This window comes from Thamnophis elegans, chromosome 11 (assembly GCF_009769535.1).
Source record: "Thamnophis elegans isolate rThaEle1 chromosome 11, rThaEle1.pri, whole genome shotgun sequence".
In the NCBI taxonomy this organism is placed as follows: Eukaryota; Metazoa; Chordata; class Lepidosauria; order Squamata; family Colubridae; genus Thamnophis; species Thamnophis elegans.
In genome coordinates this window covers 70,386,798-70,399,593 of record NC_045551.1, presented here as the reverse complement: position 1 = coordinate 70,399,593, position 12,796 = coordinate 70,386,798, and the positions used below count along the sequence as shown (strand labels likewise).

General features: G+C 44.9%; 1 protein-coding gene across 6 annotated transcripts in view; it reads left to right on the top strand.

Moving 5' to 3' along the window:
* The window catches only part of LOC116514993 (fibroblast growth factor receptor 3-like), a 67,638-nt gene extending 60,357 nt beyond the window's left edge, over window positions 1–7,281 (top strand). For all 6 annotated transcript variants that reach the window (XM_032226867.1, XM_032226866.1, XM_032226865.1 and 3 more), the window contains exons 14-17: window positions 2,392–2,462; window positions 2,835–2,972; window positions 4,651–4,756; window positions 4,905–7,281. In XM_032226867.1, coding sequence (XP_032082758.1) covers window positions 2,392–2,462; window positions 2,835–2,972; window positions 4,651–4,756; window positions 4,905–5,066 — 477 coding nt within the window. In that variant the 3' untranslated portion in view covers window positions 5,067–7,281. The remainder of the gene's footprint in view (window positions 1–2,391; window positions 2,463–2,834; window positions 2,973–4,650; window positions 4,757–4,904) is intronic.
* Window positions 7,282–12,796: the final 5,515 nt, after the last annotated feature.

The following is a 12,796-nucleotide window of genomic DNA, read 5'->3' as shown; positions in this document are numbered from 1 at the left end:
ATTTGTTAAAAGTTTGGGTGAGATTAGGTAGGTTACCAGATTGTTGGTGAAATCTACTTGGGTTTTCACCCTAGGCAGGAGATCTCATGATGAGTCAGCATTTCCATCTGGATCCAGGAGGCCAGAGAATATTCCTGCTCTGCCCAGTAAATCTTATCTTCCTACAAGAAGCTGTTGATTAATATCCAGCCCCACCTGATTGAATGGATGTTGTACTAATTTTAATAATCGTATTTTTAAATTTTTAAAATTTTTAAATGTTTTACTTTTGCTGTGAGCCGCCCAGAGTCCCAAGGGAGTGGGTGGCATACAAATCTTATTAAAGTTGAAAGTTGAAAGAAGAATTTTATATACATACATAGAAATCCATCCATCCATACATACATACATACATACATACATACATACATACATACATACATACATGTCAATGCTTACAATACTTTCTCTGATTGCAGTCAACTGATTTTTGTCTCCAGATCTTACCTTATTTGTCAAATAAAGCCAGGATGGTGCAGATGTTAGGGACACGTAAAAGATTTGGAGTTTGGTAAGAGGACAGGCCAGAAGAGAGACAGATAGGAAGAAGATGGGTCAATTGATCTTGCAACCAGTCTTGGGTTTATTTTACGAGGGAGAAGGTTGTGAGGAGTGTTTTCTTGTAGGCCTTTCATTGTCCAAACCACCGTATTTTTCGGAGTATAAGACGCACCTTTTCCCCACTAAAAGAGGGTGAAAATTTGGGTGCATCTTATACACTGAATGTAGCCCCACCCACCCACCGGCCCCAACCCTTTGGCCTCTGACTCCCAGCAATTTACCTCTTTGCAGCGAGGGGGGTGGGGGTGGTGGCTTGCAAGCTATAGCAATTCCTGCAGCCTGCAACAGCTGATGATCGGAGGAAATTGAAAGTGAAACTTGCTGTTTGCTCCCCAAATTGCTGGAAGGCAGGTTTTTTTTCCCTTGTGCTAATCAGGCTGTTTGCTGTTTGCTGCAAGGAGGTAAATCAACAACTATAAATGCCTATAGAAGGTTCAAATGATTAGACTTATTTTTAAGGACTACTTTATTATTATTCTAGACAACTTAACAAAACGAAGAAGCTTTTCAAAATAAATGCTTGATCTGAAGAGGCCCCCTTCTATTGTTTTAAAAAGTGCTACTCTTTTAAATAGCAGAGAATAACGTATACTTCCAGAAAGCACATCAATTTTAACAGCATCTGTACAAGTATAGTCCAAAATATAACACTATAAACAGAGCCAAGGTGGCGCAGTGGTTAAATGCAGCACTGCAGGCTACTGCTAGATCAGCAGTTCAGCGGTTCAAATCTCACCGGCTCAGGGTTGACTCAGCCTTCCATCCTTCCGAGGTGGGTAAAATGAGGACCCAGATTGTTGGGGGCAATATGCTGACTCTCTGTAAACCGCTTAGAGAGGGCTGAAAGGCCTATGAAGCGGTATATAAGTCTATTGCTATTGCTATTGCTAGTGTATATTGTCTGTATTGTTCGTTGCAAGGAGGCAAATTGCTGGGAGGCAGATATTTTTCCCTTGTTTTCCTCCCCAAAATCTAGATGCGTCTTATACTTCAGAGCGTCTTATACTTGAAAAAGTACGGTGGATATTTGTCTGTGGAGATTCTCAGTCATCCGGGTCATGGTTGTCCCAAAGATGCTTTTTCAAAAGGCAACTGGATTTTGTTTTTCCTTTTTTTATAGATAATGTTTTTTATTTTCCATTTTTTCATTTTCATACACTCACATATATACTGTGCATAGCCAACGCCATACAACATTAAACAATAATTGCAGCAATTCCTCTTGTCAACAATACCCAAAAAAATAGAAACCCAATATACCTCTTCCACTCTCCATACACCTCTTTCTTCCACCCCCTCCAACTTTCTATCTTGATTTTGTTTTTCCTTGAGGACATTTTCCTTCTCATTCAAGAAGCTTCTTCAGTTGGATGAGAAGCAAAACACACCTTTGGGGCAAACTAGATAATGAAACATCTACAAGGAAACAGCCAGGCTCTGGAACCATCAACGTGAGCCTTCATTTCAACCCTGGGCTACAAATATCCTCCTTCATTGGAAGAAAGTGGCACCAAATACATTAACTGTGGATGGTGGTTCAAGTAGATTGATCATCGTCTTCACAACGATTAGATGAATTGGGATTAGGTTTGATTAAACCAGGGGTATCCAAACTTGGGAACTTTTAAGACTTGTGGACTTCAACTTCCAGAATTCCCCACCAAGTTTGGACTCCCATGGATTAAACATTATTTGGACTCGCTTGTAGCAGAGGGGGCCAGAAGGCGTGTTAGGAGTAAGGCACAGGAATTATTGATGGATCATCTTCTGCTTTCCTGTTCCTGATGACAGGGCCGGCTGCCGGTGAAATGGATGGCTCCCGAAGCCTTGTTCGACCGTGTCTACACTCATCAGAGTGATGTGTAAGCAATTCCCGCAGTTTTCAAATAAACAAAGAACAAAACACCCATTCGGGGCAAGCGTTGTGATGCCATGCAGAGAAGAGATCCTGAAATCCATGAATGAAGGGGGTGGTTCCATTCCTTGCTCTTCATGGAGGCTTCCCCAGAGATCAAAGAGAGGAGCCGCATCTCTTGAGCTGCTGGTCAGCCGCATCAACGGATTGGCCAGTCTTTGGGTTGTTTTTTTTAAAAATATGATTCAGGAAGTTCAGTCGTCAAACTATTGGTGACCTTTGCATGGCTTCGCGGGATGGGGGGGGATACTTTTTGATTTCTTCTCTTTCCTCCCCCCCAAAAAAATTTCACTGGATTTTTCAACGTTGGTGCTTCCAGGTGGTCCTTTGGGGTGCTGCTGTGGGAGATCTTCACTTTGGGAGGGTCTCCCTATCCAGGAATCCCGGTGGAGGAACTCTTCAAGCTGTTAAAGGAAGGCCACCGAATGGACAAGCCCGCCAACTGTACCCCAGATTTGTAAGTTTTCCACCTGAGAATATCCTACATTTTCTTTCCATCTGTCAGAATGGATTCCTGTTAATTCAGTCCCTTCACCCCCGTATTTTCTGTTCATAATTTCTTTCTGTTCATAATTTCTTTCTGTTCATAATTTCTTTCTTTCTTTCTTTCTTTCTTTCTTTCCTTCCTTCTTTCCTTCCTTCCTTCTTTCTTTCCTTCTTTCTTTCTTTCTTTCCCTTCCTTCCTTCCTTCCTTCTTTCTTTCTTTCTTTCTCTTCTTCCTTCCTCCCTCCCTCCCCCCTCCCTCCTTTCATCCTACCTTCTCTCCTCCCTCGACCCTCTCCCTTCTCTCCCCTCCCTCCCTCCCTTCTCTATAGCCACCCAAAACTCAATCCAGAGTCTTCTGATCACCAGAAGGGTCTTTGGATGCTTTGCCCCAGGGGAGGACTGGTCTCCAAGACAGCCTGACCCAAGCTCCGCTTTATCCCAAGTGGGCTCCTCCTTCTATTCCGCCTCTGCAGCCAGATGAGGACGCGGCCCGTTAAAGCTGCCTAAAGGCTCCCGTCAAGTTTCCCGGCAGCCTGTGTGGGCCCACCTGAGATTCTGTGGAGAAGCATGGAGCCTCTTGGGCGGCCCTTCCGTGGGCTTCCCTCAGCCGTGGCCAAGGCCCTCCTTCAGGCCAGCCGTGGCCGTAGCTTCCCTCCGGGGCCTTCAACAGTTGCGGAGTTAGGGCCCTTTCTGGACGATCCTCTTGATCAGCTCCAATCCCTCCTTCTCAGCCCCAGGGGCTCTGCGGAAGAATGGGGGAGAGTAAGGAGACTCCGATTCACCTTCACCCACTCTTTCTCCCTCTCTTTCTCTCCCTCTCTTTTCCCCCCCCTCTCTCTCCTTTCCCCCTCTCCTCTTTTTCTCTCTCTACCTTCCCTCTCCTTCTTTCCTTCTCTCTCCCTTTCCCTCTCTCCTTCTCTCTCTCCTTTCCCCCTCTCTCCCTCTCCTTCTCTCTCCTTTTCCCTCCCTTTCTCCCTCTTCTCGTTTCCCTCTCTCTATCTTCTTCTCCCTCTCCCTTTTTCCTCTCTCCCTTTTCCTCTCCCTCCTTTTCCCTCTCCCCCTCTTCCTCCCCCTCTCTTCTCTTTTCCTCTCTCCTTCCCTCTCTGCCTCTTTCCTTCTCTCTCCCTCTCTCCTTCTCTCTCTCTCCCTTCTCTCTTTCCTCTCTTTCTCCCTTGCCCTCTCTCCCTCACTCCCTCTCCTTCTCTCTCCTTTTCCCTCCCGCTCTACCTCTTTCCTTCTTTTTCCTCTCTCTATCTCTCCTTCCCTCTCTCCCTTTTTCCTTCTCTCTCCCTTTCCCTCTCTCCCTCCTTTTCCCTCTCCCCCTCTCCCTCCCTCCTTCTCCGACTCCCTCCCTCCTTCTCTCCCTCTCTCTCAATCCAGCCCACCTCACAGGGTGGTTGTTGTGAGGAAAAACAAGGAGAGGGACCAACATGGAGGCTCCCTTGGACTTTCCTGCCATCCATGAGGGTTATAAATCTAAGACCTATTCTTGCGTGGGTCTCTTAGAGGGTCAGGACCCTTTGGGTTTGTTTTTGCCGTGTGTAGAAACCCTGGGCAGCCGACCAAAGTCTTGCCGTGCTGAGGGGGAGCTTGGGGGCTCTCCAGGGCCCCTTCCTCAGCGGTGCTGACCAGCCCCTCCTCTTCCCCAGGTACATGATCATGCGGGAGTGCTGGCATGCGGTGCCTTCTCAGCGGCCAACCTTTAAGCAGCTGGTCGAAGACCTGGATCGGGTGCTGACTGTGACCTCCACGGACGTGAGTATCTCGGGTGGAGAGCAGGGGATTTCGCCCACTGGAGGTGGAGTTTTGTTCTTGCCCAGGAAGATAAAAGGAGTCCTTGGGAAGAGGACCGTGTAGTGTACGCTCCTTGCTGATATCCACGCCGTTGTTCTCCTCCCTGCAGGAATACATCGACCTGTCTGTGGCCTTCGAGCAGTACTCCCCCAAAGGCCACGACACGCACAGTGCCTGCTCCTCGGGAGATGACTCCGTATTTGCACACGAGCTGCTCGCCGAGGAGCCCTGCCTTCCGAAACCGCAGGCCAACGGCATCATCAGGACATGAGGACAGAGGCTGAGCCTCAAAAACGAGATTCGTGAATGTATGTCTGATGGGAACTCCGGAGCGAGATCCCCAGGAGGAAATGGAGCCTCCTTCTGCTCCACGGCACGGAGGGGGGCAGTGCGTGGCCGTGAAGCCGTGGCACACCGAACGGGCTTCCTTCCGATTTCTCTTGCCAAACACCCGGAAACCTTAAAAGGCAAAGGAGGGGATGGGGGGGGGCTTTGAGCCCGTTTTCTCTGCCTGCAAATTCTAGGAGTGGGTGGGAAAATGACAAAAAAAACCAATGAACCCCCCCGTGCAAAGAAGGTAGGAAGCGTTGCCCTTGTGCAACCCCTACACGCCTCCCCTCTGGGAGGGCTCCGTAGCTACGTTGCCTGCAGGGAATCCTAAGTAAGTACTGGTTTTATATTTAATAAATATGAAACGCCACCTTCTACTTAAGGGCGCATTCAAAGCCATTCTGAGGAGTTAATCACTCTCAAGAGCGCTAAGCCTCTTTCAAAGCCGCCTCCCCTTTTCTCGCGGTGGGAACTATGCCGCCTCTTGCACTAACGGCTGGGTAAGTGAGTGTGTGCAGGCAAGACGAGGCGTGAAGGCCTGGAGGTGTTGCAAGCTCTAGGAAATTGTGTGTGTGTGTGTGTGTTGGGGTGTGCGCGTGTGTGTCATTTGTTAATGAGTGTGTAGCAGTGACTTTGGCTAACCTTTCCAGGGGGTTTCTATGAACTGTAATGTGCATCAAACAGAAATTCTGCTATTTGCTACATTTATTTAGCTATTTTCTGGGTGAGTTTTTTGTAGATAAAGTTTAAATATATTTGTAACGGAGGTCCATACATTTTCCCCAGGAATCTATTATCAAACACTTGGAGAGAGAGAGAAAAAAAAAGATATTACGGGTACCCCATAGTCTGCCTTTCAACGAATCACAAAGTTTTGTTTCCTACAATTGTGCATATACCTATAAATAGCTCTTGTGTGTATATAATATCTTTGATATTAACACGGCTGGCGAGACTGAAGAAGGATTTATTCCAGTTGAGAATTCTTCCAGAGTAGGGCCTACTGATTTAGGCAAAGGTCTTCTTTGATCTTGTCGGCTCGTTTTGTTTTAAAAAATTATATTTTAACATGTATATTTGTAAAATTATTTATAGATATTAACATATGTTCATTAATGTATACATTTAATTTTTTCATCAGATTTAAGGATTTTAACTTATTAAAAATAGAGGAAGATTATTCAAGATTGTTTTTCTGAATTCCTGAGAAATCTTAGAAAAATGTATAGCTGTATAGCCCTTCAACACATTACTTTAATACTAATTTTTCTTTATAAAACAAAAACAAAAAAATATTGCTTTTCCTGACTTGCAACAATTATCAGGACATGCATTCTGTAATATGTTCATATTAAATCCAAACATTTGACAGCCGAAATAATCCTTTTTCCATCTCTGTGAGAGCTAAGAAAACTTTCATCTCTTTGGCCTTTGTGCATTAAGATGGAGAGGGTTTTTTTCCCCTTCTATGAATGGTGTTCTTCATGGTTGAAAAAATATCAAATATGTGGCAGAGCTGAAATGTTGACTGCAGATGATTAATCCCCCTACATGTGTGTGTTCCCATTAGCATTTTTACGGTAGAGAAAAGGATCCAAACAAAATAACTCAAAATATATGTAGGGAAAGTTCTGACGATTGTAGATAGACTTCAAGCCTCACATGTTCCTTGGGAAAATGTTAGGTTTGGGGGATAAGTCGGTGAAAGCTCTCTAGAGACTTTGCTAGCGTTTTAAAGAGTTGTTGCAAGATTTTTTTTTTGGATTCCTTGAGAACAGTTCCAGGGCTTCACGTAACCATTCGAAACGGAAGGCTGGTTTTCATTCCTGCTGATCCCAAAACATGAAAATCCCTTTTGTCTTTCCCTCCGGTTGACCCTTCGGAGAATGCAAAGGACATAATCCAATCAGTTCTCAACTTCCTGATCTATCACTGGTGGAAAAGCCCTCCTCCCTGTTGCACATTACAAGGGGAGCATCTACGGCTCTCCTCCATATTTTCTTTCACGCCATCTGTTGATGTGCGTTGGGCGTCTTGCTAAATTCTAGTCGGACAGGTTGCTCTGGAGGGGCATTGTTACACACTAAAAAACCAACAAAAGCACGGATGTCCGCGGTGAGCTTCCCAGCTTCCTCTCCAGCATTCCTTTTTTGCATTGAAAAGCCCCCCCACACCCCACCTGTGAAAATGAAAGGGAAGCAAGTCAGCACCTTTGTAAAGAATTGTTTTCCCCAGCAGCTCAGGGGAAACAGGAAAACAGACCCCTGGATCAAGAGGTTGAGCCTTTCATTTGGGTGTGTGGGTGGGCATAGGGTGGCCAGCTGAGGTCCCAAAGTAAGGAGGCCCATGTTCCCCTGTGCCAGGAAATGGGCCTCCTCTGAGGTCTGCAGAACCACCACAAGTGAGCGGACAATGGCGATTCTGCTACGCATCGATTTTGAAGATGACTTCGTGGAACCACCAGGCCCAGAGCTGATCCCCAAAGTGATGGACCCACTGGACCAAGAGACATATAAGGAATAAGGAAGTAGAAAACAGGGATACATAAACCGGAGCAAGACCAGGGTTCTAGTTCTGGAACTAGGATTAAGGAGGAAGTTGGACACAAGAACCGGCCTTGTAGCCATTCTACATTTCAGCAATTTCACTAAGGACGATGAGCCGCATTTGCAACGGAATGGACAGGTGTCCTTGGGGATCTTTCAAAAGGCGCCTTGGACTCGGTTTTTCCTTGAAGGTGTTTTGCTTGTCCTCCTAGGAGCTTCTTGAGTTCCACCTTCAAGGAAAAACAAACTTCGGGGAAAAAAAGCAACTTTTGAGACAACCGTTGACCAGGATGACTGAGAATCTCCACAGGGAGTTTGTGTAGTTTTAAACTTTTCAATTAGCATAGTTTAAATATTTTAATTTCTATTTATATTTTTTTATAATCTATTAGCCACCCAGAGTCACCTTAGGGGGAAGTTGGGCAGCCCAAAAATTTAATAGATCAATAAGTAAGTAATAAATAAGAGCTGCTTGCCTAGAAATTGCTCCCAATTTATTTCCCAAAGAAATAAACTTTGGGAGGGCTCACCTTAACTGATCAGCAGTGAAAACTGCAGGTGGGAAATTTGTGCGCTGTTAAGATAACTTTGCAGTAAAATAGAATTAGCTCCTTTGGCTGAATTTTCGGGCTGGTTGACCGGAAAAAAACTGGCCTCAATTGGGTTCATTCACACACATTAGATGACACCGTTCCAGATCAATATTCAGCATATTTTTGTAATACCACAAGATGGTTTCAAAATAGTTACTTTATAGGAATGAAGCTTCGAAAAGGTTTTTTAAAGATAGGGTTCTATGGACACGTACTTTTGGGGGTGGAATTTTTAAAAAATGTGCTCTTTTCTTACAATGCCTGTTGGTTTTGTACATTCCAAGCATTTGAAAATCGCTCTCCCAGCCTGTGTTCATTAATTACCTGAAATATGTTATATGTTCATATATAATATATTTATGAACATTTTACAAAGGTAAATTTCTTACACATTTTTAAAGGGTTTGAAACTTGAATGTTTCTTTCAACCTTTATTCTTGCCCACGTTGGAGCCAAGAAGCTTGCAAATTGTGCACAGCATTTGGGGGAGCGTTTTCCCTGTTGGGGGCCTTACAGCTTCTGTACTGATTTTTTTGAACATTTTAGAAGATGTGAAACAAAAAAGAAAGAATAAACTTATTCTGTTTTTGCTTGCCTGGCCCCAAAAATAATAAAAAAAAAGAGTTAAACATAATTTATTGCCTTTAATTTATGAGTGAATCTTCTTAAGGTTTTATATGCAGAGGCAGCCCTTGTGTTTAGTGACAGTTCAAAGTTACAATGGCACTGAAAAACGTGACTTATAACTATTTTTCCCCACAGCCCTTGCAGCATCCCAGGGGTCAGGGGATCAAAAGCCAAGAGGCTTGGCAACTGGCATGTCCTTATGACGGTTGCAGTGTCCCAGCACCACCCAACCCCCTTTCGCCACCTTCTGAAAAGCAAAGTCAACAAGGAAACAAGTTTCACTTAACAACCGTGTTACTAACTTAACAACTGCAGTGATTCACTTAACAACGGAGACAAGAACAGTCATAAAATGGGGCACAGCTTACTTAACTGTCTTGCTTAGTGACAGAAATTTTGGACTCAGTTGTGGTCGTAAGGAACACCTGTGTGCAAAGCTGGAAAAGAATGCAGGTAGTTGTCGATTTACAAGCATTTGTTATGCAAACATTCAAAGACGCAAAAAGGCCCCCAAATTTCATGGCTGGGAAATTCTGAGACTTGAAGTCCACCCAGAGGTGGGTTTGCAAGTTTGCAAGTTTAATAACATTTATATGCCGCCCAATCCCGTAGGACTCCGGGCGGCTTACAGTACAGAAATCAGTCCAAAAATAACATACAGGGAAAGAAAAGATAGATTTAAAAACAGCACACCATATACTCCGATCTAAATGGGGCTGGACCGTATTTTGGGGTCAACAGCCCCAAAACTGGGTTGCTCCCAGTTTGGCCAAACCGGTAGTGGTGGCGTCAGTAGGCTCCACCCACCCACCCAGACTCTTCTGCGCATGCAGTAAAGCTTCTGCACATGCGCAGAAGTGCTGCGAGGGTATGCGTGCATGCATGAGCAACCAGTAGCAAAACCGGTAGAAACCCACGACTGAATCCATCCATTTTAAAGTTGCCAAGCTTGAGAAATGCTGGTATAAATAGATGTAAACCTGACTCTAGAAATGAGCAAAGAGCAACAAAGAAGATTAGGGGACTGGAGACTAAAACATATGAGGAACGGTTGCAGGAACTGGCTATGTCTAGTTTGATGAAAAGAAGGACCAGGGGTGACATGAGAGCAGCCTTCCAATATCTCAGGGGTTGCCCCAAAGAAGAGGGAGTCAAACTATTCTCCAAAGCACCTGAGGGTAGAACAAGAAGCAATGGGTGGAAACCAGGGGTGAAATCAACTTACCTTCGCTAGCATTTTTACTACCAGTTTGGGCAAACCGGTCCAAACCGATAGCATTTTATCCCTGGTGGAAACTAATCAAGGAGAGAAGCAACTTAGAGCTCAGGAGAAATTTACTGACAGTGAAAACAATCAATGGAACAGAAGTTGCCTCCAGAAGTTGTAAATGCTCCAACACTGGAAGTCTTTAAGAAGATGTTGGACAGCCATTTGTCTGGAATGGTAGAGGGTCTCCTGCCCGAGCAGAGGGTTGGACTAGAAGACCTCCCAGGTCCCTTCCAACTCTCTTATTCTGACTTCCCTCCTTTTAAGCCTTTTCCAATCCTTTCCCCCCTTTTCAAATCAACCCTTTTGAGAGCAGAGGAGGGCTTTAAAAAAACCCCAAACAAGACAGAGATCTTTTTTTCCTGGGGTGCAGAAATACTTTCTGTGGAGGCCTCCCAAGACGGCCATCCTCCTCTCTGCATCACCAGGAAAAGCCCTCCCCAATTTTAGCCCAAAGTAAGAACTTCGGGAGGCCAGAAAGCCTCGGTTTCTTGAATCGCAGGTAGGAAAACTCAGAATTTCTCTCAGGCTGCAAGTCAAGGGGAAAGGAATGAAGCCCCGGGGTTATCTCTCGGCTTCCTGCTGTGTCTCTGGAGGATAAAGGGTGCCAACTCCGAACTCATCAGAGGTTGTATCTGCTGCTATCTGGAACGCATCGATGCTTCTGTATTTTGCGCTGAAATCTCTACATCTGATACACTTTAATGCTCTTGTCAAGCTTTTTCTTCCCCACAAGTGTTATCTTGTAATAATTGCACTTTGCCTCCAGCCTCCCTCACTTTGCATAGGAAAGAGATGGTTTAACCAACGAGAGTGTTTAATCGGGACTTCTGGAACTGCCAAACACTGATGGCTCTGAGATACAGAACTTTTTAACAAGTTTCTTTCAAGTCAAGGTTGGCTCCTACTGACTTGGAATACAAGCTTGGCTTTTCACCCTGGCCGTTGCGCCATCCCGGATGCATTTCCACATTCCTAGTCTTGCCCAACTCCGTAGAATTTTCTGGAGATCTCCCGTCTGAAAAGTAACCCAACTGTGAGCTTCCCAGGTCACGGAGGCCCTACCGTTTGCTAAGACAAGCAGCCTTGGTTGAGTTGGAAAGGCCTCCTCCTTCTCTGGGACCAACTCTTCTTGGCCAGGGGAGTGCACAGCATCCTCCTGTTGACCTTCAGCTGGAGCAGAAGAACCTCCAGAAGATTCTGTTGGGGGGAAAGATTAGCATCACCTTCAACAGTTGGCTTCCACGTCTCCATCTGTTTTTAGATAGCAACATACAACAAGCTCTTGCTTCTTTGGGATATTCATACATGTGTACATATGTGTGCAGAACCCACAGAAACATGTTAGGGCTTTTGTCAGGCTGCCTGGTTTCAGCTCCTGTGCTCCAGGAATACAACTACACGTACCTAATGCAGCAACACATCCCTCACCATTCATAATGGGGTCTGGAAGTACAAGGGTTGGAAGCCAAGTCCTTCAGTTATCTACTCCCGCCACCAGGCACAAGAAGCACAATCTCAGGTCTGTTTTGCCCGTCCCAAAATGTCCCTAGACACTTGTCATCAGATGGTGATTATTCCAACTTATTTACCTTTCCGATTGCAGTGATATTGAGTAGCTAACAAGCCCACCCCCAAATAAGGAAACAGTTTAAAAATTGCTGAATGATAATGAAGACATCCAGCCCAACTCAATGCTCTGTTTTCAGAGGGTAGAGGGATCCTCAAAAGCCATGTTCCTGTTGGCTGGGGAATTCTGGGAGTTGAAGTCCACAAGTCTTAAAGTTGCCAAGGTTGGACACCTATGGATTAATCCAACTTGGGTCCCGTCCCCCTCAAATACAACAAGGTGATAGAAATCCAACTCCTCCTGAGTTCAGAAACTGATGAAATATAGATCTATAAATATTTGCGTTCACATTTCATTCCAGGGGCCTCTGTAGTCCATGTCAACATATTGTCACACACGCGTTAAAAAGGGGCAAAGTGTCAATCACACGGTATAGTCACCATCCTGGCATCTCCACATGCCAAGGGACACTCGGTTCCCCCATGGTTCCCCTCATTGAGTTCACACAACAGGCTCACACATCACATTTGGTTGAGCAGGTTTTGTGACCTTTGTCAAATGGTAGCCAGCCTTGAGCTCTGGTGACCCCAAGGCCCCTGGAATCTCCCTTAGAGAAAGAGACATCAAGGCAATACCCTGCCTCAACCTTCTCAGCAGCCCTTTGTGACACAACGCTAGACAAGACGGCAACCACGCCGTTTTGAAACACACAACGAGAAAGCTGAAGAAACAACACAAATTGGAAATATGTATTTCAGGCTGGCAGGATGTTCTCCTCAAACTTGTTACGAAATCAAGGAGTTAATCCTTACTACACACACAACAATTTGGTTCTTTGCCCAGACAGATAAATCATTTATTTTTTAATTAAACGATGATCAAATTGGTATAACTTGTTTTTGAAGCAAAATCTTAAAAACAGTTTCACTTGCTTTAATATTAAGTTGCTGCTGGCAAAACAGGAAAACCAAGTTGATTAATGGACTCCTTGCTAGCAAATACTTTCAGCACGAACAATATTTGATACGAAATGTACAAGCACACAAATACATTTATTCCAACGTATTC